Source organism: Topomyia yanbarensis, chromosome 2 (genome assembly GCF_030247195.1).
Source record: "Topomyia yanbarensis strain Yona2022 chromosome 2, ASM3024719v1, whole genome shotgun sequence".
In the NCBI taxonomy this organism is placed as follows: Eukaryota; Metazoa; Arthropoda; class Insecta; order Diptera; family Culicidae; genus Topomyia; species Topomyia yanbarensis.
This window is the reverse complement of record NC_080671.1, coordinates 8235637-8263104: the sequence shown is the minus strand read 5'-3', so window position 1 is coordinate 8263104 and position 27468 is coordinate 8235637. Positions and strand designations below refer to the sequence as shown.

Below are 27468 nucleotides of genomic sequence, written 5' to 3'. Positions count from 1 at the left end.
TTGTTCTTGGCCTGTCTCGCTTCACGAGCGCAGGTAGTAGATCGAAGATGTGCGAATAGGCCTTTTTCTTCGTACTTCTTACGATAGCCGGTCAGCTGTACCTTGTATATATCAGATCAAATAAACCGTCGCGTGATCAACACGTTCTTTCGTTCCGCAAAAAAATACGTTTTTTAGCTCGCGCAATAAAGTGTATTTTTTTGTTTATAAAATTGAAGGTGTTTAGAAGTGTCCGAAGAATCCAGACTTGCGCGCGCGAGCCAATTCCATAAGCATAACCTCCATTTTCACCTTCAGTAAATATTTCACATGACGAAAGTTCGGTCTTATGCGAAAAGGCAGGAAGTCAATAGCCTCCGTATTTGGCTGGAGCACCACCACTTGCTTCTGCGACTCACTCATCTCGACAGGTCACCACAGCATGAAAGGATCTGTTTTTGTCACACTCAGCATACTGAGTAGGTATCGTGAACGGTGTCTTTGGTGGTTCGAAATAACAGTCTTCTTCAACATTTTCTCATTAATCAACGAAACAAGCAACAAATTTATGAACAGTCATCGAAAAACATGTTTTTTTTTCTTAAATTTATTTCTGAAACTTTTTCGGAGAGGGGAGGGGGGGGGGCTTTAGCCTTTGAACAAAGCGAAATCACATTTGATTTAAGCAACATTCTGATGTATTCTTCTGTTCAATAATAGAATTTCACATGCTTTGATATGTAAAATAGAATATTGTATTTCTTTTGATGTGAAACTCTACTGAAGAAACTAGGGAATTGTGAATGACGTGCGTTTTTACATACTCTTGAATGTATAATCAAGAGCACGTGAAAAGAGCCCTTTGCTGTGCATCTTTTGTAAGAGTGTAGTTGCTGTAAAAACTGGTCAAAAAGCTGAACCACCAGAATATACCATATCGGTTTAGTAGGTATTGGGTTTCGACAAATGAACGTATTGATGTTTTTAGTCATTCCTAAATATTTATTGTACTTCTTTTCGGATATTAAAGTAAAAGGAAAAGGATTCAATGAACTACAGCGGCTGTAAAAAATTGTGGTGTCAACGATGTACCACCGTTTGCTTTAAAGTGGTCTGTTCTTAAGAAGGGACGAATCGGTATTGCAACAAAAATATTTAAAATTTATCAAAAAAAAACTGTGCTCTCAAGTTTTCGTCTCACATTGTTAAAAAAGACAAAAATTTAGCATTACAATCCCGTGATAAACGCCGTTCATAACATACGGGACAATTCGGAAGCTAGTGCAACCATCCGGGTGACAATAAGCATTCTTCCTGCCTGGAGTTGCTAAGATCAACGGTTCCTCTCGTGTGCCACAAGCAGAACGTCTAAATTTCCGCTATTTACTTGGTATACGAAATAAAACAAAAACACAAACATATCCTTAACGGAGCTTAACACGCACGGCTCATAAAAAATCCACTCCGAGAAGAGCTAATCGAGAATAAAGCAGTCAACTCTTAAGTGTTTTACCGTGTCTTCCGGTGTTGTTCCAAGTCAAGTCAAACCAACCATCAACGTCAGACCGCATTCCAGCGCTGGAGTAGCAGTGGCACTGCAGGTGTGTTATCCTTCTTTTTTAGACTCTTGGAAACCGCACACCAGTGCCCGTGGTACCGCAAGCAGAGAAGGCAGATGGTTGGTTTTGGAAGAATGGAATGGAGAAGTACGCAACCTGTAACCTTTTCGTGACTCTTGAGAGATACCTCCTCTAGTTCATACAAATATACGTATATATAACCGTATATACGTACTACCATCGCCATCGCTGCAAATGGTTGCTTGAAAATGATGTAAAAATGGCAGCCACTTGAGAGCTCATGCATGTGAACAACAGTGGCTTCCCGGGCTCTATGAGCTTGTAATTATGTCTGCCCCGGTGAATACTTGTACGTACTGACAACTGAACGACGCGATAACGGAAGCTGTTGTTCTCGCTGACAGTGAATGCTTAATGAAGTTCTCCGGTTAATGATGATTTTGGGCAATGGGGTGGAAGGAATGCCGGTGTCGGTAGGGAATAATTCGAAACATCCGACTGCACATTGAAACGAATAATACGCTTAATTGGGGCATTAATTTTTTCGAAGAATTGAAAATTGAAGTTAAATACAGAATAAATAAATTTCTTTTAAGCTAAAATTTAGATAAATCATCTCTCCGTTAAAAAAATAAATCTCACGTGCGTGAAATATCACCACATTTTTATCTCACCTGACATTATCTGCAAAAAAGTATCTCTGCCAGAACAGTAAAAGTTTACCAACTTCATCGTAGACGTAACTCTTCCTACGGCAGAAAATTCCAGACACGTGGCCGGACGGCTCAACAGCTCAGGTTTAACGCAGCAAAAAAATGTCCCTCGTCAGCGAGAACCTTGTGCAGAGAAGCTATTTAAACATTTAGAACCTGTCCGTAGGTAACTCGTTAACTTCCATACATTGCCGGTCCCCAACGTCTCGTCTCTTTTACGTTTTTGCACCCTTAAGTGTTTACTTTTCATTATAACTTATTCAGAGTGCGGTGAGGCAAAATTATTCCAACACTCTAGCATTACAAGGTATTTCGATTAGCACCTGCTCTTCCTAGATGATGGTAGGTTTCATTTTTAACAAGCGAATTTCAAATTGACGCATCATTCCAGCAAATATTTAATATTTGATCTCTGCAGTATTTCTTCTAGAAAAGCATATAATTTGCCCCACCATCCTCAACTACATTGTTCCTTGGCATTATCGCCGTAGAATATGGGTTCATTGTCGCAGTGACTACTTACGTTCGTATTTGCGGCAGTATCAGGGCCGCCGTGTGTTTGCAGGCTTCCACGCAGGATCTTCGCAGTTTCCGGATCTTTTCCCGCAGCTCCGGACAGTCTCGTGACTGCCCGACATGTATCAGCAGGTCTCGGAAGAGGGCAACTTCACTGTTTATTTCCAGGATGAGCTGTGAATGGAAGAGATGGAGGAATTTAACTTAGTAGTTGTTTGAGGAGAACGTTGGTGGTTGTAGAAATTATTGAAGTAAATTGTTCGGGTTTATTATCTTTAATAAGGTTTTTATAGGCGTTACAAATCTATTTGTTCGGTATTCTTTACGCCAGTAATGTCTCTAAAAGCGAGAAACTTATTGTAGTTATGTTTCACGCCAACTCATTGCTATTGTGGTTTCGGCAAAATGGAACAGGCCCTAATTCTTCAAACTACTTATCTGAAGACTTTATTAGCTCGTTAATTGATTACAAGGTTCGATAAATAAACAACTTGAATGCGCTGTGACCGCCTATCGTTCTTAAAAATTAGCAGGATAAAAAATGGGGACTCCTGTTTGTCTCTAGTACGATTTCATGAGCATTTATAAAAAATTTAATATTGAATTATAAAAATAGTCACAAAAGCAAAATTAAAGAATTAACGTAAGAGACTTTTTTTAATGTACATTTGAGTGCTGAGTTGCATAGCGTCCTTAAATTTTGTATACGAGGTCGCGTTCTCAAGCGTTTTACAGTCAAGCCGACTTAACTTCAAAATCGTCAACTTTAGAGGGTCAGTATTTTCTGAAAAGATTTATAACATGATACAGCGCATCTCTCGGGAAAATAATGTTGGTGATTAATCCTCATAGAAGTAATAAGAGAGAATCAAAAAACGCAGACTTTGTGTCTTCAGCAAAGTTATTCAGAATAAGATTAGATAAAACTTTTGTTCCTTGTATTTAGCGTATTGAAATATATTAGTTTATTTCCGAAACAAAACACATTTGAAAAAACTTGTTCTAGTATTAATGATTGTAAAATTCTTACATTTGTTTGACCTTTGGATAAGTTGTTTAGAACAGTAAAACACACCTTCATATCCAGAGTGTACGTTCCTAAAACTTTCAGTAAAAAATTATATTGAAGAAAATTGGATTTGAAACAAAAATGCAAAATATTGTTCAATATATTGATACCTTGAATACATTAACATTGAAGTCTTCACCAAAGATGTTTCTAATGCCATCTTCACCTATTTTACTGAAAGCATCAAGTCTCTAAATTATGTGTTTCGATGAGTTATTTCACAATATTTACTTTTAGGAAGATTAATTACCAAAATATTTTTTTTCAAAGTATACGATGTATTGCGTTATAAAACTTCTTCTAAACCACTAAAATTCCATACTTCTAAAATTGAAAGTTCCAAAATTGTTTGATCTTGACTGTGAAAACCTATTTTCAATTTTTTTTGTATTCTTGACCTTAACCCTTTCAGACCTTTCTTTTTCCTATTTCCTAGTGCATGTAGTCTTTGATAAGCACTTTGCCCTAAAACTGTTGAGGTCACGAAAAACGAAAAGCTTGCTTTGATCTAGATAGGTGCTTTTATTGCAGTGTTAGAAGCTGTTCAATTTTTACAGTCCGATGTTCAATAGAAATCTTTCCAAATTTTAACAATGTTTTTTTTCTTGTAAAAGATAGTTAAAAAACCTGTTTTAATCCACCTAGCGGTGCAATTGTGCCTTTCTCATTTCTCCAAACTATGATTTAATAGCTGGTTCGTACAATATAACATTATGGAAATGTCTTTCATTCTTATTACACTTGGTAAGTATATATAAGAGCACCTTTTTGCATTCATCGAGGTATCGGTTTGAATCGGAGTTTTCTATGTGATCGCACTCCACAACCCGTAACTCCGGAGCTGGAAGTCGGATGGAGATGGAATTTAATATCAGTTTCCGGGGACGCAACACCTTTCATTTGAGACTAAGTTGATCAAATCGTTCTAGCCATTTTCGAGAAACCAATATAACCGTTATTCTGAATTTGGATGCTTCCGGATTCGTCGATGGTGGCCAGTGTGTCCAAAGAGACTTTGAATGACTGTTGGTGACCTAGATCTACAAATTCAACAGTTGTGTTTAAATTTTGTAAAAAAATTCACCTTTTTACATTCATCGCAGAATTCGTTAGAATCGGAATTTGCTGCGTGATCGTACGTATCACCCTGTAATTCAGGAACCAGAACTCGGATCCACACAAAATTCAACAGCAGCTGATGGACCTTTCATTTAAAATCAAGTTTGTCAAAATCGGTCCAGAAAATTCCGAGAAACCGATGTGGACAAATCAACAAATTTTGTGTTGTAACCATACTCTTCAACTCGTAATCCGGAACAAAATGTCGGTTGAAAATGAAATTCAATAGCAACCTATGGGAATATTATACCTTTCATTTGAATCTTAGTTTGTAAAAATCGGTTCAGCCATCTCCGAGAAACCGATGTGGACATTTTGTTAACAAATCCGCACATACACACACATATATCAACGCTTTTTTATGAAAAGGGCGATACTCACAAATGTAAACATAAGGCTTTTTTCATACATGCGAATGAGGGCTTTGAAACGCAACAAATTAACCTAAAAATTTTGATTCTACGATATTGCTTTCTTAAACTACAGCAAAAAATACAACGGGCGAAACTGTATTTTTGTTTGTTTATTTAAAGTTTCGCCCTCCACGCCCCATGCAAACAAACAGGGCGATACTTTTTTTGCTAGCAGTTTAGAGGCGAAACTGTTATTTTCGTATTTTTTTAGGATTATCAAGCTGATACCAGCTGGTAATAGTAACAATGATCGCTATTGAAAAAACACGGACGAAATCGGTGGTGTAGAACGGTAGTTATTGTAAAAAAACGTAAGAGCGTAATTTCAATGCTGATAGGTGGGACTGAAAAAGTAAACAATCGCCAAAGGGGCGATACTATCATTTTGTCAATTTCAATAGCAAAAACAAATTTTAATTTAATAATTTCAAATACTTTATGAAGTTTTAGGTTTCGATCACTGAATCATGCAGTCTAGGATGTAAAAACACAATAGTTCTTAAATAGGAAATATAACCAAGTCTGGAAATATTCACTGTTGATTTTCTTTGAATGGTATCACTGCTAGTATCGCCCTTTTCAAGAAAAAGCGTTGATATACATACATACATACAGAAATTGGAAGACCTCTTTGTTGAGTCACTTCGGCCGAACGGCGGGACCGAGAACGTGGATGCGGCTGACCTAACAAGAAGGATTGTGGCGGCTTGTGACGCCACAAGGCCGCGAAAACTGGAACCACGCAACAAACGGCGTCCAGCTGACTGGTGGAACTAGACGCTTAGTACGTTACGCGCTGCTTGTCTCAGAGCCAGAAGGCGGGCCCAAAGAGCGAGGTCGGAACCAGATAGAGAAGAGCGTAAGGCAGCGTTTCGAGAAGCTAGGGCCGCTTTAAAACGGGAGATCAGACTTAGCAAGTCAGAGTGCCACAAGGAGCTATGCCGAGAAGTAGACGCCAATCACTGGGGTGACGCATACCGAGTCGTGATGGCGAAAATGAAGGGTCCGACGACGCCAGCCGAAATGTGTCCTAGCAAGCTGAAGATAATCGTCGAGGGTCTTTTCCCGAAGCACGATCCAACTATATGGCCACCGACACCGTACGGCGAAGAAGAAGGAACAAGCACGGATCGGCAAGTGACTAACGACGAGCTAGCAGAAGCATCGAAGCGCCTAAGATCAAAGAAAGTCCTTGGTCCGGATGGAATACCAACCGTGGTACTGAAAGCTGCGATCCTGGAATATCCGGACATGTTCAGGATAGTGATGCAGAAGTGCCTAAATGAAGGCAACTTCCCCGAAATGTGGAAGGTCCAGAAGCTGGTGTTGCTGCCGAAGCCAGGGAAGCCACCTGGCGACCCGACCTCGTACAGGCCCATATGCCTGCTGGGTACACTCGGAAAACTCCTGGAAAGGATCATTCTTAACATGTTGACGAAATTCACGGAAGGTGAGCGCGGACTGTCCAAGATGCAGTTCGGTTTCCGCAAAGGAGCATCGACAGTGGATGCAATTCGGATAGTGCTCGAGAGTGCTGAGAAGTCATCTAAACAGAAGCGAAGAAGAGATACTGAAGAAGATAAGATAAGATAAGATAAGAAGATCGATACTGCGCTGTGGTCACGATAGATGTGAAGAACGCGTTCAACAGCGCCAGCTGGGAAGCCATCGCTGCAGCGCAGCATAGAATGAGGGTTCCCGACTATCTATGCCAGATCCTGAAGAGCTACTTTCAGAGCAGAGTGCTGCTGTACGAGACGAGCGAAGGACAGAAGTCATTGCGTGTCACAGCGGGCGTTCCTCAGGGCTCCATTCTCGGTCCAACCCTTTGGAACGGGATGTATGATGGGGTCTTAACGCTGCCGCTGAAGTGGAGGTGTCGGTGATGGAGACAATAGACGCGATCGAGAGCTGGATGAACGGGGTCAAGCTGCAAATAGCTCACCACAGGACGGAGGTGTTGTTGGTCAGCAACTGCAGATCTGTTCAACGGATGCAGATCGACGTCGGAGGGCACGTAATTGCATCGAAACGTGCATTGAAGCAATTGGGAGTTATAATCGACGACCGGTTGAGCTTCAACAACCACGTTGATTACGCCTGTGAAAAGTCGGCGAAGGCAACGAACGCAATAGCGAGAATCATGCCAAACGTCGGCGGTCCAAGAAGCAGCACGAAACGTCTGCTATCTACTGTTTCGTCATCGATACTCCGATATGGGATTCCTGCCTGGAATGCTGCGCTGAAAACTAAGCGGAACCGTGAAAAGCTAAACAGGACATTCCGACTGATGGCCGTACGAGTCGCGGGTGCCTACTGAACAATATCGTCGGAGGTAGTATGCGTTATCTCCGGGATGATCCCCATCTGCATTAAAGGGCGAACACGAAATTATTGCGACACCGAAAATGTCATGCCAATTTTCTTATAATGTTTAAAATCAAACCAAAATTTTAGGGTAGTTTTATATATATATTTACTTCAAAAATCAAAAGAAAAGTTAATCGATGGAGCCTTGAGTGTAAAATTGAACGCATTTTCGCTTGATGCCCTCCATCAAAGTCTTTACAGTGTCATCCGGTACCAGTTTCTCAGTTTTTTTTTTCCATTTTCTTAACATGGCCTTCTCGTCTTTGACTGTCTTCTTGCTCTTCCGAAGTTCCCGCTTCATCATTGCCCAGTACTGCTCCACTGGGCGCAGCTCCGGACAGTTTGGCGGATTCATGTCCTTTGGAACAAAATTGACAGAATTGGCCTAATACCACTCCAGGACACTTTTAGAATAGTGGCATGATGCCAAATCTGGCCAAAATAGCGGAGCTTCTTCGTGCTGCTGCAAGAACGGCAAAAGGCGCTCCTCGAGGCACTCAGATTTGTAGATCTCGCCATTTACTGTGTCCTTTGTCACGAAAGGCTCACTCCTCAGTCCGCAAGAGCAGATGGCCTGCCAAATGAGATATTTGGAGGCGAACTTCGACATTTTCTTCTTCTTAAATTTGTCGTCCACATAGAACTTACTCTTGCCGGTGAAAAACTGCAACCCCGGAATTTGCTTAAAATCGGCTTTTATATACGTTTCGTCGTCCATCACACAGCAGCCATATTTTGTCAGCATCTTCTCGTAGAGCTTCCGTGCCCGAGTTTTAGCCGTCGATTGTTGCCGCTCATCGCGGTTTGGGAAGTTCTGTACCTTGTATGTATGTAGTCCAGCTCTCTTCTTTGCATTCTGGACGTAGCTCTGCGACATGTCGATCTTTTCACCCAAATCACGGCTTGAGACGTTGGGATTTGCTTTAATCATCCACTTCACCTTTCCCTCCGTCTTTTTGTTCTCCGGTCCCGGTTTTCTTGCACCTCCTTTGCCGTGGTCCAACGTCAACCGCTTCAATACTCTGGAGACGGTTGAATGGTGAATGTTCAACATTTTTCCCAACTGCCGGTGCGACAGGTTCAGGAGAGAATTTGTTCTCTCGATTCGCGTTGGTTCACCTCAATTTTCGTTGAATCGAAAAACACGATTTCGAGTTTGACAGCATGTAAACAAAACACATCAATGAGAAAGTGTGCAAATTTTGGTTGATTTTTACCCAATGGTGAAAAAGTTATGCCCTGTTGAATGTGTTGCAATAATTTCGTGTTCGCCCTTTACCCTGGCGGAGGACGTGGAATGCTATCAGCGGAGAAATGCACGTAACGCTAGGAGACTGGTTCGAGCGGACTCGTTGGCTAAATGGTAACAGGAGTGGGACAACGCGGAGAAAGGAAGGTGGACCCACCGACTCATCCCAAATGTATCGGCCTGGGTACATAAGAAGCATGGAGAGATGAACTTCCATTTGACGCAGTTTTTGTCCGGGCACGGATGCTTCCGGAAGTACTTGCATCGGTTTGGACATGCTTCGTCACCCCTTTGCCCGGAGTGTGCGACTGTGCAGGAGACACCGGAACACGTGGTCTTCGAATGCCATAGATTCGAAGAAGTTCGTAGGGGTATACCTGGTATGACAGTGGACAATATCGTCGAAGAGATGTGCCGTGACGAACATACCTGGGACGCTGTCAACAGAGTGGTCTCGAGCATACTCTCCGAGCTGCAGAGGAAGTGGCGAAGAGACCAGCAAGAAGCCGCAAATCGGGTCTCGAGAGAAATTCCGCCGCCGGGGAACTCTCCAACTGTGTATACTAGGTCCACCGCCGGGGACCAGTTGAGTAGTACGTGACGTAGCACCGAGTTGGGTCGTCGGGGCGCCTGGGAACCGGATGTCAAGCTTCACCGGAATCGCTGAACCGACCTCGACATCCTACCGGGTAGCTTGTGAGTAGGCTAGATCCACCGCCGGGGACTAGATCGAGTAGATCGGGACGACGCGGAGAGCTTAATGGCTCACAAAAACGAACATCCGAAGCAGGAGAAATCTACCGCTCGGTTGCAGGAGAATAGGCTAGATCCATTGTTGGGGACTAGACTGAGTAGTTCGCGAACAGTTGAATGACTCATCGGGAAAGTAGAGCGAAACGGAACGAGAGGAAGCGAAAGGGCTCAAGAAATTGTGGTGCTAAATCAAAAGAAGAATCGGTATCGGGAGAGCCTCCTTCGCCGGGGAGCTCTCCGTCGGCGTAAGCTAGACCCACCGCCGGGAACTAGACTGAGTAGACCGCGACGAAATACCACCAGTCGCAGGTCGTCGGGGCATCAGCGAACCGGACGCCCTGCTCCACCGGAATCGCCGAACTGACCTCGACATCTGGTTGGTTGGCTCGGTTTCGGGAGAATTTCTCTCGCCGGGGAATTCTCCGTCGGGGTAGGCTAGGTCCATCGTCGGGGACTAGACCGAGTAGTTCGCGAACAAGTCTGGTGCTCAATGAGTAAACGGCGCTGAATGGTGCGAGAAGGGAGTTGCAGTGCTAACTGGCACAAGGGAGCCGAAGGGCTCGGTGAATTAGACAGTCTGAAGTTTGCCGCCCAGACTGTACTCGTACTAAGCCCCGACTCACAGCCAGCTTTCCGTCTGCCATGCAGAACTTGCCAGTCTGTGTGAATGGTAGAGAATTGGTGGTGTGTAGAGGAGTGGGGCTGTAGACCTGCGGAAGAAACGAACTAGTAAGTAGTTGAATTAGAGTGTGTGCTATGCACATCAAAACCCCTCCCCGAAGTAATGCCGTAAGGTAGTGCCGGGGAGCAATCAGGTTCTGGGCAAGAGCAGTGGTTTTTTAGCGGGTCGGGTGATGGCAGCCCAAATCCGTTCCCTGAGACATTGGGGTTTATGTACATTTTCCCTCGGGTATCAGGGTCTTCCTGAAAAATTTTTTACTGCTCTCTAAATAAAACATACATACATACATACACACATACATACACACAGATATTTTGCGATCTCGGCGAACTGAGTCGAATGTTATATGAGACTCGGCCCTCCGTGTCTCGGTTAGAAAGTCGGTTTTTGGAGCAATTGCATAACCTTTCTATATGAGAAAGGCAAAAGAATAATAATTTAATTACCTTAATCAGCATGAGTTCAATGTTATCTTCATGTGATTATATTTTGAAATGTTGGTGGAATGGGTTTGAAAGTGGAGGGAATGGGGGGTTAGTAGAGTGGTAGTGGAGGATGCATCAGAAATCCTTCATCTTATTTCGGTATACGGGGTGGATGAAGGAAATGCGGGCGTGAGGGTGGTCCAAGGGGAGGAGAGTGATGAAGGAGGGAGGTGTAAGGGCAAGGCGCGGGGGGGGGGCATGGACGGCGACGCAATACTCAACTGCATATTTTGCCTTCCATTTGAGACTTGGTTTGAGAAAATCGGTTCAGTCATAAACGAAGAACCGATGTGACTTTAATTGTGGAATATGCCCGGAATTCCGGACTTCCGGAATCGTCGATCGTTGACAATATATTCAAAGAATGTTTGATTGGTAATCAGTGATCTAGATCTGCGATTAGAAGTAATTTGGTGACCATTTCAATAGTTTTTAGCCTCTGAGGTATTATGATTGTACCGATTTATATGGGAAATTCCAGTGTATCCTTACTAACACCCCTGTAACTCCGGAATCAAGAGTCAGAACCGAATGAAATTCAGCAGCAGTCAATGGTATTACTGTATCTTTCATTTGAAATCAAGTTTGTAAAAATCGGTAGAGAATTCGTTGGGGAATGGGTGTGATATTAGCTTAGGAACTTGGCGGGTTCCTCGGGGGCGTCATGAACCGTCATAGGTGGCCAATGTGGTCAAAGCTGCTTTGATTGATCAATAGTGATCCAGACCCGCAAACTAGAGTAATGTTACATCAATTTTAATATGTTTTACATCATTTGAACATCATGGTGGTACCAGTTTATATGGGAATTTGCTGTGTGATCGCACTCTTCAACCCGTAACTCCGGAACCGGAAGTCGGATCAACTAAAAATTCAATAGCAGCTTATGGGAGCGTTATACCTTTCAGATGAAACTAAGTTTGCGAAAATCGGTTTAGCCATCTCTGAGAACTTGGATTTCACACAGATATATTCTTATTTATGGTGATAATCTCGACCTAGGTTTCGTCCTCCATCACGGTGGCACACGAATAGCGTGAAATTTTAGTCATGCTTCCAGGATTATAGTCACGATTTTTGATATTTAAATCTCGTGTAATTTGATTTGTTAATGATTTTAGGATCTTATTCACGGTTTTCATAATTTCTATGCACGTTATTGTGATGAGAGTTGAGTAATTTATGTTCATGATTTCAGGATCTTAGTCACAACTAGCGTAATTTGCATGCACGTTATGGTCATACTTTATTCTTGAGTTTTTCGAATTGGATACGTTGAGTGATGTGACTCATGTTCATGATATCAGTAGTTTTATCAAGATATTCGTAATTTCACTTCGCCTTATCGAGATATGTTATTTTTTGGTTACTATTGGATTTTTTACTTGGAGTAATGTGACAATATTAACTGGATCATAGAAGTGTGACTGATTCGCGGTATCTTGTTCTGTGAACTATATCACGAACACGTTTTGTAACTCTTTAATGTTTTTGGTGTTCAGCGCTGTTTTCGTTTTCTGTCGAGATATCACGCTGAATCTTATCAAATGAATATCGAAAAAAAGTTCACGTGAAAATTTCATGACCATGTTGCATGAATCTGAAAATGATTGAAGATATCTTCTAAATATTACAAGCACTCAAGGTAAATCATGTGCTAGGTATCATGAAATACATGAATAGTATTTGAAAATTTTGTGAATTACGAGCATGGATATTTTATCTGACTAATATATTAGGAATCAAGAATTATTTCACGAGAATTTAATGGATTCGTGAATAAAATTTCGAGCTTCGCCCAATAGTTTTCAAGGCAATATCCCAGAGTGAGCTGATGTTCCTAAATCTATGAATAAAATCATAAGTTGTGAACTAGTTCATGTGAAGAAAATTAATTTGGTAATAAAAATCGTGGCGAAAATCGTGACTGAAGTTCACAAAACGAAACCAAATTTTGCCATTAATTATTTCCCGCGTTATGCGGGCATTACTGAAGAGGAACGAAAGAGTACACATTTGTCTATTTTATTTGATTGGGTAAAAAAATGGGATGGAAGTGTACCTTAGTTGAAAATTGCTTTTAGTTTCAACTCATTCTCGTGTTTCTCTGGAAGGCTACCTCGAGCTTAGTTAAAATCTCCGTGTCAAAGTCACACTAGAGGTGGCAACCCTAGAACAATGCAGCCAATTTCAAATTTACAGTGATTATAACAAATCATGGAATCATAGTATGGACAATTTAGAAAGGCTCAATTGCACTTCTAAATTAATGAAAATAGATGAACCATTGTTTCGAAATTATATCTCGATAGAAACCTTTGAATTAGTATAAATTAACAGATTCTTTGCTTGGAAAATCTCCCTTTTCCTGTTTGACATTCGACAAACCTCATAACATGATTAATATTTTATCGCTAATTGCAACAGATCCTTCAACACCCAAAATGTAAATTCATCCGGTTGTCATTGAAGAAAGAAAGAAAAACCTAGTAAAGTGATCTCTTGCGGGGGATACGTCATTATCAACTTTCCAACGGCATCCGTTCCGTCCTATTATTTGTCTGTGCTGCCTGGGGTAGCAGAATAATGTCTAATGTATTCATCTGCCGAGTCGGAAACGTAAAAAGTTATCTGGAATGGAGCGGATGTTTGAAGGTGGAAACGAATCGAAAAGTGACGGACAGAAAGGACGAATGCGTCTGTGAAGTCACCTGACACGTGTGCTACCAAACACACCACGAGGAAATAACAAGTGTAGATACGATCAGCATAATTATCATTATGATAATAAACGTCGACGTTTTGTCGCTTTGATCATTAGTGGAAAAGTAATAAGCTGTGATTTTCATTCGTTTGGTGGTGTATAATTGTATGTATCCAATCTTCGATAATTTGATAAGTTTGCTGTAAATGTCAAAGTCAGGTATTCGACGAAGGTTAAAAGCTAAAAAAACGATGGTAAAAATCACGATAAAAAATAAAACGTTCATATCTCAAACGGTGCTAATACAGAAGGGAACTAATTCATCTTAAATACCTCACTTCAACTTTAACATGACCCAGCGAGACCGAAAAACAGAGCCCCATTATCGGATAAGTGCACGTGTGTGAACGAGCAAGCAGGCGAGTCCTTTCATCCACAAAAACGACTGACGAAGGCGTTAAGTTCAGCACCCACCTACCAAACCCTAGCAGCGATAAACCCAACCAGGCAGCACCGCAATGAAAGTTGAAGTGAAACAAAACATCAAAATCTAATTAAAACCTTGCAACTTTTTGTCGTCTGTTTGCCGTCAGTCTTAGCCGTTCATGATGCCAGAAAGCTATTCATTCTGCATCAGCAGCCTCCAGACCATCGTCGTTTGCCCGCCCCGTTAACATTGACGCATATGGAGACCACTGCTGGCTGCTGGCATTTTGACCTCAAATCTCCGACGACGACGAACTGTTCGCAACCGCCCGCATCGTTGACGGAAAATCGTCGACCTGTTCTGATGCTTCCAACTAATTCCTGCAGGATCCAGCACTGTCACCGTCAACGTGTAGTAATTGCCACTAGCTTCTCTAAGATAGCGTAACACCGGGAGTGGGATGGATCTATCTTGGATAGGCTTATTACTAAAAGCGTAGGTATGTTCCAGGTCGTTTGTGACGAATATAGTAAATGGTTTGGTAGTTTCGAGGTTTCGTTGTGGTTCGCTTAATGGGGAACACTTTGACTTCAAGTAAAAACCGAATCATACAAGGTGGTGAATATGATGAACATAGCATAGCATAGCAAAAACGACCGTACTCATCATGGGTGGCTAATACAGTGAAATCTGTTTATACAATAGTGTAGTTCACTGCACACCTGGCCATGTCCTTCCTTACGATCGCCAAAGGGAAGGAAATGTTAGTTGAATACCTATTTAAGAAAATGCGGGAAACCCACGCAATCTTCATAGGCATTATGGATGTTAGAATTGGTCAGTAGGGAAGGAAAATGAGATTGGGTTTGGAGTGATTTATATAATATTGAAGTAAATGGATAATAAAAATTAATTTTAAATTAGATATATCTCACCAACTTCACTTGGCTGATCTGTAACAGATGCAGACTTCAGGAACGATAGTTATGCTACTTTTTCCGAGCATTCCGCTTAGATGGGATACCGCAACAATAAAAAGTCTCAGATGATGTTGACGAAGAAAGCATCGCCGATGATCCGGGATTCTGATCTGACTGTAAACCACTAACAGACCAATACCGATGCTGACGTTTTCACTAAGCTGAGTATACTGTTATGGTGACAGCTAAACACAACAGATTCGAATGTGCAAGAGTACAGCACAGTTTTCAAATTTCCTCAGCGCGAGAAAAAAGCCGAGAATTGCAGCACCAAAAACTTTTGTTTTGCGAGAAAACACGTCCACCTTAGGTGAAAACCTTCTTCTTAGTATAGGAGGCCACTTATATCAAATTCACTTATGTACAATGCAACTTATGACAAAAGCCGGATTTCTGCTTTTAGCAAAATAGTTAATTTAATTCAATTAAACTTTCACCACACGACCGCTAGTTCAGTGCTACGCCACCCAGCAACAAAATAATGATACGATAAATTTATTCATCTTCAGACGCAGACGTATTCTCGAATTCACATATTGCATGTCGCAATATTAAAACATTTATGTATTCTATTCACATGGTGACAATTAAATAAATTATTATTTTCCACTCGGAAAGTTTTCACACGCGAAGCAAAGAAAAAATTTCATCCGTCATCGTCGCCTACTGCGATCGAAGATCCACAAGGTGGTGAATATGGTGAACAAACTACTAATACCAACCGCAATCTTACTGAACTGGTTCGGTTTTAGTTTAGACGCAAGATTAATCGAATAAAAAGGCTTTTGTGTCCCGATCACTTTCAAGCCATGGGAAAAAAAGTTAAAAAAGAAAAAGAATTGTTGGAGAGATTTTAGATTATAGCAAGCTTGATCGCAGGTGGCGTTGACGGACAGAATAAGTAAATTTTCTATATTATTTCTACGCGTGGATGGAATTGGAAAAAAAAGCTGCCGAATCAGTTTTTTTTTCAAGTTCCATGAGGTAAGCTGTACTCATCCGTTGTTATCGCTAACATTGGCCTTTCGTATCCCTCGGGTAAGCCGCACTAATCTGGACGTTGTCAGTGTTGCTATTGCTAGCTTTGGTCCTTCGAAAACCAACAACAAAGTGAGAGTTCGAAAACAGGTACCGTACCGAAACGTTTTGTGGATTAATATTACTAGGAAAATTCCACGACTGGAAACATAAACACAGGCAGCATATACCGGTGCATCAAAATCCCGCTACAAGTTCTAACGTACCCAAATCTGGCACGAATTTGCAAACTAAATTTTAATCTAAAACAAGTAGTAGATTTTTATAAAATAGTAGGTAATCCATTGTAAGCATAACCCAACATCAGGTTGGAGTTTTAGAGTTGATTCTCCGTAGTGAGCAATATTGTGGCAAACTCCCGAATTTATGCAACAGGTGCACATATACCTACTTAAATTTAAGCTGGGGATTTTAGTGTTTCGAATTCTCCTCGCCAGTAATTAACAGTTGACTGGGACACCAGTTCCGACCAGTTGTTTTAACCGTACCGGACATCAATCTTAGAGGCTTTGAACTGATGGAGTACATAAGTAGTACAAATCAACAAACTTTGAATGTAGGAAACCGACCAAATTTTGCGAGGTATGGGAGAGAGAGGAGGTGTTAGACATAACGCTTTGCTCTGAAAGAGTTTCACATGAGCTGGGAAATCGGCAGGTTTCAAATGAAACTGAATCGTCTCTATCCGATCATAAATATAAATTTATCGATCATCTTGACGTCACCCTCAATGTGGTAAAATATCCTAATCCGAAATCTACAAACTGGGACCTCTTTTTGTAAAACTTGGTGGCTAAATTGCATGGATATTTTCCAACAACTAAACGACTTGGATGATGTCATGTCTACGATAAACTCGTTCATAGTAGCATCCTACAAAGAAGCTTGTTCGCTTTGTGCTGTTGAATGTAACACCTTGGTGAAGGGCTGAGCTTGAAAGAATGAGCCGGTGTCAGCGTGATGACTTCAGGGCTTTCAGACCAGCTCGTATTGTATATAAGAATTGTCTTAGATCTACAGAGCGGGCTGGCTGGCAAAACCAATGCACTAATGTCAGTTGTGTGAACGAGGCTTACAGGTTAAATAAAATTCTCTCAAAATCGAATTTTCAGATTCTTAAGAACCAGAGATGGTGTTTATCTGACGGACGAAAAAGATGTTTTAAATTGTCTCTTCTACGCACACTCTCCAGATTTAAGCGATCCGGAGTTGATCAATGTTCACTGATCTTATTGTTATGATTCGGAATCGTGGGCATTAACACCCACATTAGTTACCACTTAGTCGGTCAGTGGTTCGCCTGGAAAAGATGATATATTTTCCGTGCTGCAGCAATTTTTTTGTTTTCTACCATGTCTTTAAAAAGATTATACTTATCAGTCTTGTCTGTTAGATTTATTCCCAAAGGGGGGCACTCAAGCTATGAAGAAACCAAGAGTTTTAGGCCTATCAGCCGAAGTTCTTTTCTTCTAAAAGCTTTGGAACGGATAGTCGATCATCACACCAGGAACTCTAATTTAGTTCAACATTCACTGCCCAAAATGCAACATGCATATTAGTGTGGGAAATCCACAATCACTCTGCTTCACAATGTTGTTTACTAAATTGAAAAGGGCTTCTTGCTCAAGTATTTCTAGATATTGAGGGTGCTTTTGACAAAGGATCCTTCCAGTCTATTCTGGATGAGATGCGCGGTCATGAAGTATCTGCATGTATTTCGAGTTGGATAAACGCAATGCTTAGTAACCGCATTCATTGCTTGTCACTGAGACAGACAGAGATAAGGAAGTTGAGCATTTGCGGCTGTCATCAGGGTGGCGTTCTGTCACCTTTGCAATGGCCGATGGCTTATTGAGGAAACTTTAGGAGAAAAAATAAACACTTTTTGGCGATTTTTTGGAACTTTGCGTTAAGAGAATTGATCAAAACTTTTGTACATTATAATGTGTCATTAAAATAACATTCTGTAATTTTTCCATGCAATAATATCGACAAGTGACTCGGTGACGAAGCTTTTAGTAGAACATCTCTGAAAAAACACGATTTACAGTGTGAGCTGCCATTCAAAAACTACTTAACCGATTTATTGCAAACTTTATATACACACTACCGAGTCGCTTGTCAATATTTTTGCATGAAAAAATTACAGAATATTATTGAAATGATACATTTTAATGTACAAAAGTTTTGATCAATTACCTTTACCTAAATTTCTAAAAAAAATTAAAAAAAGTTTTTTCGCGCTGAAACCCTTAACCCTCCTCCTCTTAAAGAAAATATTACCGTTATAAATTATTATCCAGTTTTGTTTCAAAAACGACCAATTTAACCGAACTTAATGATTAAACCAAATCGTTGAGAGATACAGAGTAGTTGCAATGTTTTCCGATCCAAAAAGTTTAATGCTTGAATATTTTTTATCAATGGTTATAACAATATGGAAAAAGGTCTTCTGAAACATTAAAAAATCTGATTTTTAGTACTTAGCAACATGCCACTGTGAAAAAAGGCGCGCCATTTGTAAAAATGTTACGGATTTCGAATAACGGAACGAAGAAGTAAACATACGGCGTTGCCGTGAACCCGCATGGACCAAAATGGCCGCAGCGGCTTTTGAGGCTTTTTCAAACCACAATGGATGGAAGCGCGGCAAGCAATGCGGCTAGCATGTATTCAGACCATAACTGTGTAATCACAGCTATGACATACATTTGTATGAATCAATTGATTACAATAAATCAAGATTATATAACTTATGGTGGAAACTTTTTTGTAATTCACTGGAAATGTGTCATTACATTGAATTCAAAGATATTACACAGTGGTCCAGGAAGTAAAATTAGCAGGAAACAATTGTTTACGCTTTCATCATTGAATTTAGAGATTTGATGTCTTAGAAACATTTATTGTACGTGACAACCTGCTTCATTTGACAGAAACGGTTTTAGAGTGGTCCCTATAAATCGAAGTTACAAAAGTTATTTCAAATACTAATGGATATAGAACGACACTTTTTTCGCCAATATTCTAAATCAATCAATTCAGAACAACTTTGTTGAAGTTGTTAAATTTGTAATTCAAATCATTCTCATTTCATAGTGATTTCCATAACTTAACTAAGGGTGCTTCTTAAAAACTGTTTCTTCCGCACAGTTTATGATGTGATTTTTCTCATAAAAGTTTTGAGCCCTTCAAGGGCGTAATTAGGGGCTACTTTGCTGGAAGAAGAAAGTTTTTGTCTTGTCTGGCTCAAAAATTATATATAATTTTCACTGAAAAACTGCACGGGAGAAACCGTTCATAAATTCGATTTACGAAAAAACTAGTTCGCCCGACGTGCTTAGTTTTTCTTATGATTCTTGTTCATAATTTGGGAATACAAAGCCGATAGTTAAACGATGTTCATGATGTTATCGTGATGTTTTATTTATGGGTTTACTATCGTATTTTTCTATTAGTGTAGCGTGATTTGTTTTCATGATTTCTTAGTCGCGATTTTCGTAATTTCTATTCACGTTATCACGATATTTAAGTCTTGAGTAGAGTGATTCATATTCATGATATCACCCAAGTAGCAATTCTAGTTTTTTAGCACACTACAAGTGCAATCTAAGCTTTAAGAAGGTCTTCAAGAGTAACATAAAACCTCAATTGTTACTAGGGCAGGAGCTTAGTCACGATTTAATAATTTCTATTCGCGTTATCTTGATATTTTTGTCGCGAGTAGTGTTATTTATGTTCATGATTTAAGGATCTCAGTTACGATTTTCATACTTTATTTGCACCTTATCGTGATATTTTACTCCAGAGCTTACTTTCGTATTTGACACGAGGAGTGATGTGATTCATGGTTTTGATATCAGCAGTTTTCGCCTTATCGCGATCTGTTATTTTTTGGTTGCTATCGGATTTTTTTTACTGAAAGTGAAGTGATAATATGAACTGGGTCATAAAAGCGTGACTGATTTGCGGTATCTTGTTCTGTGATTTATGATCACAATAATGTATTTTCGGTGCTCGACGCAGTTGTCGTTTTCTCTCCAGACATCAAACTGAACTTCATTAAAAGAATAACAATGTTCGAGGTCCTAATAGTTTTGCTATATTTACTGCGCGTACCTATTATTGGTCGCTATGATATTTCATGAAATAGTGCAAGAAACAAACATGATTTCACGAATAATACTCCGAATTTTGTAGAATACTTCACGTGAAAATTTCATGACCATGTTCCATTAAATCGAAAATGACTAGGGATATATTGTAAATATCGCAAACACGTAAGATTGATCGTATATCATGTACTAATAATCATGAATCAGTTCACTAATCCATGATGTTCATAAAATGGTGAACTAGTTCACGTACAAAAAATCGATTTGGTGATGACATGGCGGAAATCGTGACTGAAGTTCGCAAAGCAGAAACAAAAATTCCTCTAGCATTATGCGGGTGTGACTGAAGGGAAATTGAACATAATTATAAAATGATTATTGCTCATGGTCCTGTTTTCGTAACGTAAACACGTAATTGTTCCAGAATTCGTGGCACTTTATTCACGATTTTAGGAACATTTTTTTCCGTGACTAGACCATCCAAAGATCAAAATGGCACACTGTTTGCGAACAGTATACTAATAAAAAGTAGTACCCGTGTACGTGAAACATAAAGACACCGCAAAGTTCCGTAGCCCCCAAATTGGAGTGAACACAATCGCGATTGACTTTTCGCAGACCAGTCTTTAACCTACAGTGCGCAAGGTGTAACAGTAGATCAAGGAAAAAAAACAGTAGATCAATGCGAAAATGGAACTTGTTCTTACAGATGTTTCATATATTCAGCTACATCATACGAGATAAGTAGTGTTAATAACGTTCAACTCCTTGGTCAAAGCAGAAAGTTTCGTAGCAAAGAACAACATGCTATACGACGTATGAAAACGTCAAAACCAAGATCCATGTGTGTATGGATTTTGATCTTACGGAAATTTGCCTCCACGATCTGGCACCGCGCACTAGTACGGATTATATTAACCCTTACATGCTCACGTTGTTTATCAACAACAATGTTTTTATAATTTTCGATTTAGGGAAGATTTGCTCACAAAAACAAGTAAGGCCAATAAATAAATAAATTAGTCTGATTGGACAGTTTACGTTGACTAGGAAAAATGAAATTTTCATATATCTTCGTTATTTCGCAATATTATTGCAAACTGATAAAAATAGATGATAGACTGTCTTCGATTACGTTTTCCACGCAATTGGACTATAGTAAATATTCTAGAAGAATTGTATTGCATTGGAAGAAAGATTGAGTAGCTTCTAGCACTGAGAGTTCTTAACCCCACAATTTCAAGCCAAAATGCGAATGCAACCTATACCGTCTTAGTTGTCTTTTGAGAGCAGATCATCCCAAGGTGTTAACTACATACAAAGAACGCTATTCAAACACCCATGTACCATGGGAAACCCCTATAAGGACCGTGCGGGTAATTCGGACCCCCTCGATTTCTCAGAAAATCGTAAGACTTATTCGTACATATCCGTGGAACCGCTATTCTAAAACTTTAATTTTGACAGATGAATCTGGATCTTTTTGAAAGAATACAACGTGTTTCATTTTTTTGATATCCTAAAAAAATCATTATAATTAAAGGATTAAAGCAACAAATAAAAGTGAAAAAATATCAGGCAAGTGTTTTGGAAAGCTTCAGGCTTCTTCAGGATTTATATTTATTTTCTAGACGCCCAGCAAATGAGCGTACGGGGCTATCCGGACCACCTATTCCATCAACCACCGCTCAGCGTCTTGTGGCTACGCGCACGATTGCACACGCCACAGCAAAGAAAATACTTGATGCTCAAATCGACAGCTTTGACTACCCAGATTAATTTTATATTTTAGTTACTTTATTAATTTTAGTTTTCATTTTTCTTTTATTTATTTCATTTATTTTGTTCATTTGGTCAATGTTAAGTCAGATCGGACTATGTGACAAAATATTGATTTCGAGAAAAAACGAGTTTAAAGTTTGAATCGCAGCATCCTTTACATTATGATTGGAAATTAATTTTTGCCATAATTCTTGTTTATTGTTACATATTTCAAATCTGGTAAAAGTCGAATGTAGTTGACGAAATTCATTATCCAGTGCTACAATAATTTCATTTTTTGATGTTTTGCGACTTAGTCCGTTCTGACTTAACATCGACATTTCATTTATCATTTGATTTTATTGAAGCCATTCATTGCATTTAGTTCACCGATTTTATTAATTTAATTCATGTTATTTATTTTTATTATTGAATATAATGAATGTTTTTATTCATTTTATTTATTTATAAATGCTATTAATTTTTTTTACTATTCATGTTAATTTTATTATTTTTACAGTTCACACATTTATTTAGTTTCTTCGTCTTATTAATATTGTTGAAGCTGTTCAATCATTCCTTTTTTCATTTAATCCAATATGTAAGTTCGAATCAATTTAATTTATTCTAGTGATTTTATAACTTTCTTCTTTTATCTAATTTTTCACTCAATGAGCTGAACTAATTGGATTTATGTATTCTATTGATTTGATTTATATTAACCATTCTACTATGAGTTTGTATCTGTAATTTTTTGCTTTAATAATATTTAAATTTTAGTTTATTCGAGGTAATATCTGTGCAGAACTCGAAACTGTGTTCATACTACCTCTAGTTGGGTGCTTACTTCGCTTGAGTTCTACAAACTAATGAATGTTTCAACAATGATATGTGGAAGAAATGTCTCATATCATTGTAAGGTAGACTAAATCGTTTTATGCTTATCTATTCTATTTTTTGAAAACCAATAATTCTGTTAAATCGTATTTAACTCTGCTGAAAATAGTAGGAGACTAATCAAATATATTTAGTCTTAATGTAATAATATAGCGCTACACCCAAAACAATTTCCCAATGCAAAAAAGGCATTACATCCTTTCGTGCATTTTCCGAATTAGAATCATGCCTTCATCGCATTGTAGACCAAGCATAGCTACGGCAGTATACCAACAGAGCGTGATTCATGATGAAATAAATTGATTGAGAATACACGCTACCATATTATCTGCCCGCATGTAAAAGTATTAGTTGGTTTTGCTTGCTGAGTGCCAAAAAGGTGGTGTATTCTATACATGAATACCTCTGTGGTGTTTGTAAGAACTTCTGTCTTCATACACAGTTACGCTTTTTTGTCTGCGAAGAGCTCAATTACAATCACACTAAACGCGTGAACAGTTTACGTTCACGAGAGTGTGTGATATACGCGTTATTTTCCCATAGCAAATGGTTTTTGCCGTAAAACCATCGCTCTCTTATTCTATGCTTCAGAGAAGAGTGGAAGAAAATGATTTGTGTTTAGATTGATTTGCGATGATCGTTGACCAGGGCGATGATGTGCGCTCAAGAGGATGACATGGCGTCATATTGGCGTAGTCAACATAAAAAACTTTGTAACAGAATTAACGAAATTTGTCTAAATACAAACGAGAAGCACTTTAGTTTCGATCAAATTAGAGAAAGTGTGCATTGTTTTCTATTGTATACTGCTACTGCTATTTGTTGATGATGTTTCAAGCGATTTTGACGTTGTCAAACTGACCCCAATTGATCGGTGGAAAAACGATGTTACCTATTGAGTTCTACAAGATGACGACATGAATGAACTTATGATGAATGATGTTCATGTTTGACAATTCTCGGTGGTTTGTTTACTTTGTCAATTGCATGAGTGCGAGTGCAACGGGTGCTCAACTGTTTTGTATTTGTATTTGTATTTCAATTGATCATCTGACACGTAGTCTTAATGAATATGTTAAAATATCAAAACTTAAACTTAGATTAATCTAGAGCTACGAATTCTATTTGCAAACCGACTAGAATTTTCTCCAAAATCGAACAAATCCTCTACTAAAGCGAATATGCGGATACACGATGTGAGTGGTTCATTGTATCCGAATGATGTTCTGTGGAATCTTGGATGCAACATCGTTGTACTACGAGACGATCTGGATGGTGTTCGAAAGTCCATTAATGACAATAGATGCGGTGCGTCAATTTCTCCATTCAGCAACTTTCCAACGAATAATGCTTATGCTATATTTCACCCTAAGGAGGATGAGGCGAAGCCGAAACGCAACTGAGTATGAAATAAGGATTTGTGCCCTCCTGTACAAAGACTGGTTTTACCAACAAATTTTCACCCTAGTTAGAAATTTTGGTTTTTACCAAATTTTCCTCCTTAGGGTGAAATATAGCATAGTGCTTTCGCATAGGCCTGATATGCCAAGACAAGTTTCGGCTTCACTGTGTCTCATCGGCATAAACAGAACTTCTGCTCGAACGGGACCTCACGTTTGATCAGTCGTTCGATTGAAACACAAAGTGTGTTTTAGTTTTAAGGGATTTGCGTCAAGCCGGCGCTAATCTATTCCGACAATAAGTTAGTGTCGGTTTCTGATGAGGCGAAGCCGAAACGCAACTGAGTATGGAATAATGCTTATTGGGTCTTCCTACGTCGTTGCAGCGTGTCAAGTCCTAATAATCGACATCGATCAGGATATGGAGATTCAAAGGATCACGACATGACAGGTTTTTCAACGCTAAACGAATGAATCGTTTCTGTATGCGTTCAACCCTCAGGCACCAAGACGTCTGATGTGGACACCAAACAACAGAGGCAGTTTCCAGTATAGGATGGACTAAAGAACAGTAAAGTGCTTTCAGGCAATACGGATTGGTAAAATCCTTCGCAACCTTAGCGATGATCCCCAACTGACGAGTAGCATTTGAAATAACGGCTGACCGATGTGCCTCGAATGATAACTTAGAATCCAACAGCACGCCTAGATCCTGAACTTGCTCGACTCTGGTCAGTGAAACACCGTCAATGCGGTAGTCGAATACAATCGGTGTTGCAATACGATGGAATGTAATCACCACACATTTGCGGATACTTACAACTAATTTGTTCTTCTGACACCAAAAAACGAAAAAATCCACGGTGTATATAATAGAGCAATATTATGACAGAAAAATAAGCATCGCTGAATTGTTCATTATTGGATGAAAGAAACTTTTACCTTCAATTTAAAACTAATTCGGAAATAATCCACCGAGGGATGCAGAACAATTTTTTTTCCAGTTCAAATCTAAATATCATGATTTATGAAACATACTATATTAGGCTGTCCCAAAAAAATCGATGTACGAAAAGTCATGGTGCTCAACCCTATAATGAAAGATAAGCATATTTTAAGCACTTTTGTAGAACAAATCAAGTTTTTAAAAAATCATCTAGACGTTCCACAAATGCGATTTATGAAAAATGGCCATTTTTGAGTAAAATTGTCATATAAGTCGTATAAGCGGTTTTCGTCATTTTTGCGAAGTCCGATTATTTTTTAAATATTTTTTTATTTTTCTGTGGACTTTGGAGAATAAATACCATTTAAAACGATCAATGATTAAACAAAGCAAATACAATATTTTTTAGTCAATTCTAAAGAAAATCCACATAAATCATTTTTTTTCATTAAACCAAAGGCATGTATTGGAAAGTACTATTTATTATAAAAGTTTTCGTGAATAAATATTGTGAAAATTCGGTCGGGAGGCTGAGATATAGCATTTTTAGTAAATGCTCTCAAACCATGAAACTTTGTCACATTTTTTTAATTGATCAATATCTCAACCTTAACTTGACCAGTGTAGGCATTTTGAATGTGAAATAAAAAGGATTTCTCTCTATCTTGCAAAATTTTTCCATATGTGGAATTTGCCATCTTATTCTAAGGTAGTTATTGAGACATTTATGGAATTGTGCATGATCAACAACTTTTTCGAATAAGAAGTGATACTTTTAATGATGCTATACTGTAACATTCACGATTGATTAGATTTATTATTAATGTAAATGTATGATAAGTCTTGTAATAAAACACTCAAATATAATTTTAGGAACGTGTCCACTGGAAAACAGACAGAGAAAGAATGACCGGAATGGTGAGACTGAAGAAACGGGGGTCGATAGGTCAATTAGTAGGTATTGGAGGCTGTGGCGGTGATCACGATGCCGTCGGGAATATATGCCGGGAATATATGCCATCACAGTTCCTCGATGGCGGAGTGGTTAACGCACCCAACTAGAGACTGGGAGATAGCAGGTTCGATTCCTGCTTGAGGACATATCTTTTCCCAGTGCTTCCAATAAAAAAAGAGAATTTTCACCGTTTCTCCATTCTCACCGTTCCGGTCATTCTTCCTCTTTCTGTGTTCTAGTGGACACGTTCCTAAAAACCCTTGAAAAAGGAAAAAAAACGAAAACTCACGTCAAAACAAGGAATATAGAGGTACTCAAATTGAAACCATTTTATATGTTATCGAATACATATGGCATGATTGATTATTTTGGCCCCTTCTGCTTTTGGCGATAGTTAGCCCTCATTGAATTGAAAAAATAAAAATGTTCGTCGACCCTCGGTGGATTATTTTCAAACAAGTCTTAAATTAAAGGTAAAAAGTTCTGCTATCGAATAGCGAAAGATTCAGCGATGCTTATTTTTTGTAATAAGGTCATTTTATATACACACCGTGTTCTTGAAGACGTTCGTAGACCTCGATTGAATGTACAACAAAATATAGTTTTAGATCATCAGCATAAACTAGCTTACAGCCGCCCCGCAGGAACAGTGTTACATCGTTGAAGAACAGAATAAACAACATCGGACCGAGGTTACTACCTTGAGGAACTCCAGACGCTTTGGAAAATGCAGTCGAAAAACAGGAACCCAGCTTTACACGTAATACTCTGCCAGTTAAATACGAGTTCAGGCAAGCCACCAATTGTACCGAAGCTCCGAGATGCGACAGATTGCAAAGAAGTATTCGATGGTCGATTTTGTCAAAAGCAGCTTTCAAGTCAGTGTAAATTGCGTCAATCTGAGATCTGTTTTCAATCTGTGTGATGCATGTCGAGGTGAACTCCAATAAATTTGTCGAGACAGATCTTCCAGGCATGAAACCATGTTGTTCGAATGAAATGTAATTACGAGTGCTTTGTTTAATCATGGCGCTTACTATGATTTCAAATATCTTTGAAGCAGCAGAAAGGCTAGTTATACCACGATAATTCCTCACGTTTCGTCGATCTCCGTTTTTGAAGACAGGCAACATTGTGGATTGTTTCCAAATGTCATGAAATTTCGCCTCGGCAAAAGAACGGTTGAAAATACAGCACAGAGGTTCTCTTAAATCGGCAATACAATGACTAAATATTTTTAATTTAATGCTGCCGACCTGACCATTTATGGCGTTATAGTAAAGGTTCTTAGGTCAACCACAATTAGGTTTTACACCA

General features: G+C 39.2%; 1 protein-coding gene across 4 annotated transcripts in view; it reads right to left on the bottom strand.

Moving 5' to 3' along the window:
• LOC131678918 (uncharacterized) overlaps window positions 1-27468 on the bottom strand; it is a 402100-nt gene that overhangs the window by 108269 nt on the left and 266363 nt on the right. For all 4 annotated transcript variants that reach the window (XM_058959358.1, XM_058959359.1, XM_058959361.1 and 1 more), the window contains one exon: window positions 2796-2962. In XM_058959358.1, the coding sequence (XP_058815341.1) occupies window positions 2796-2962 (167 nt within the window). The remainder of the gene's footprint in view (window positions 1-2795; window positions 2963-27468) is intronic.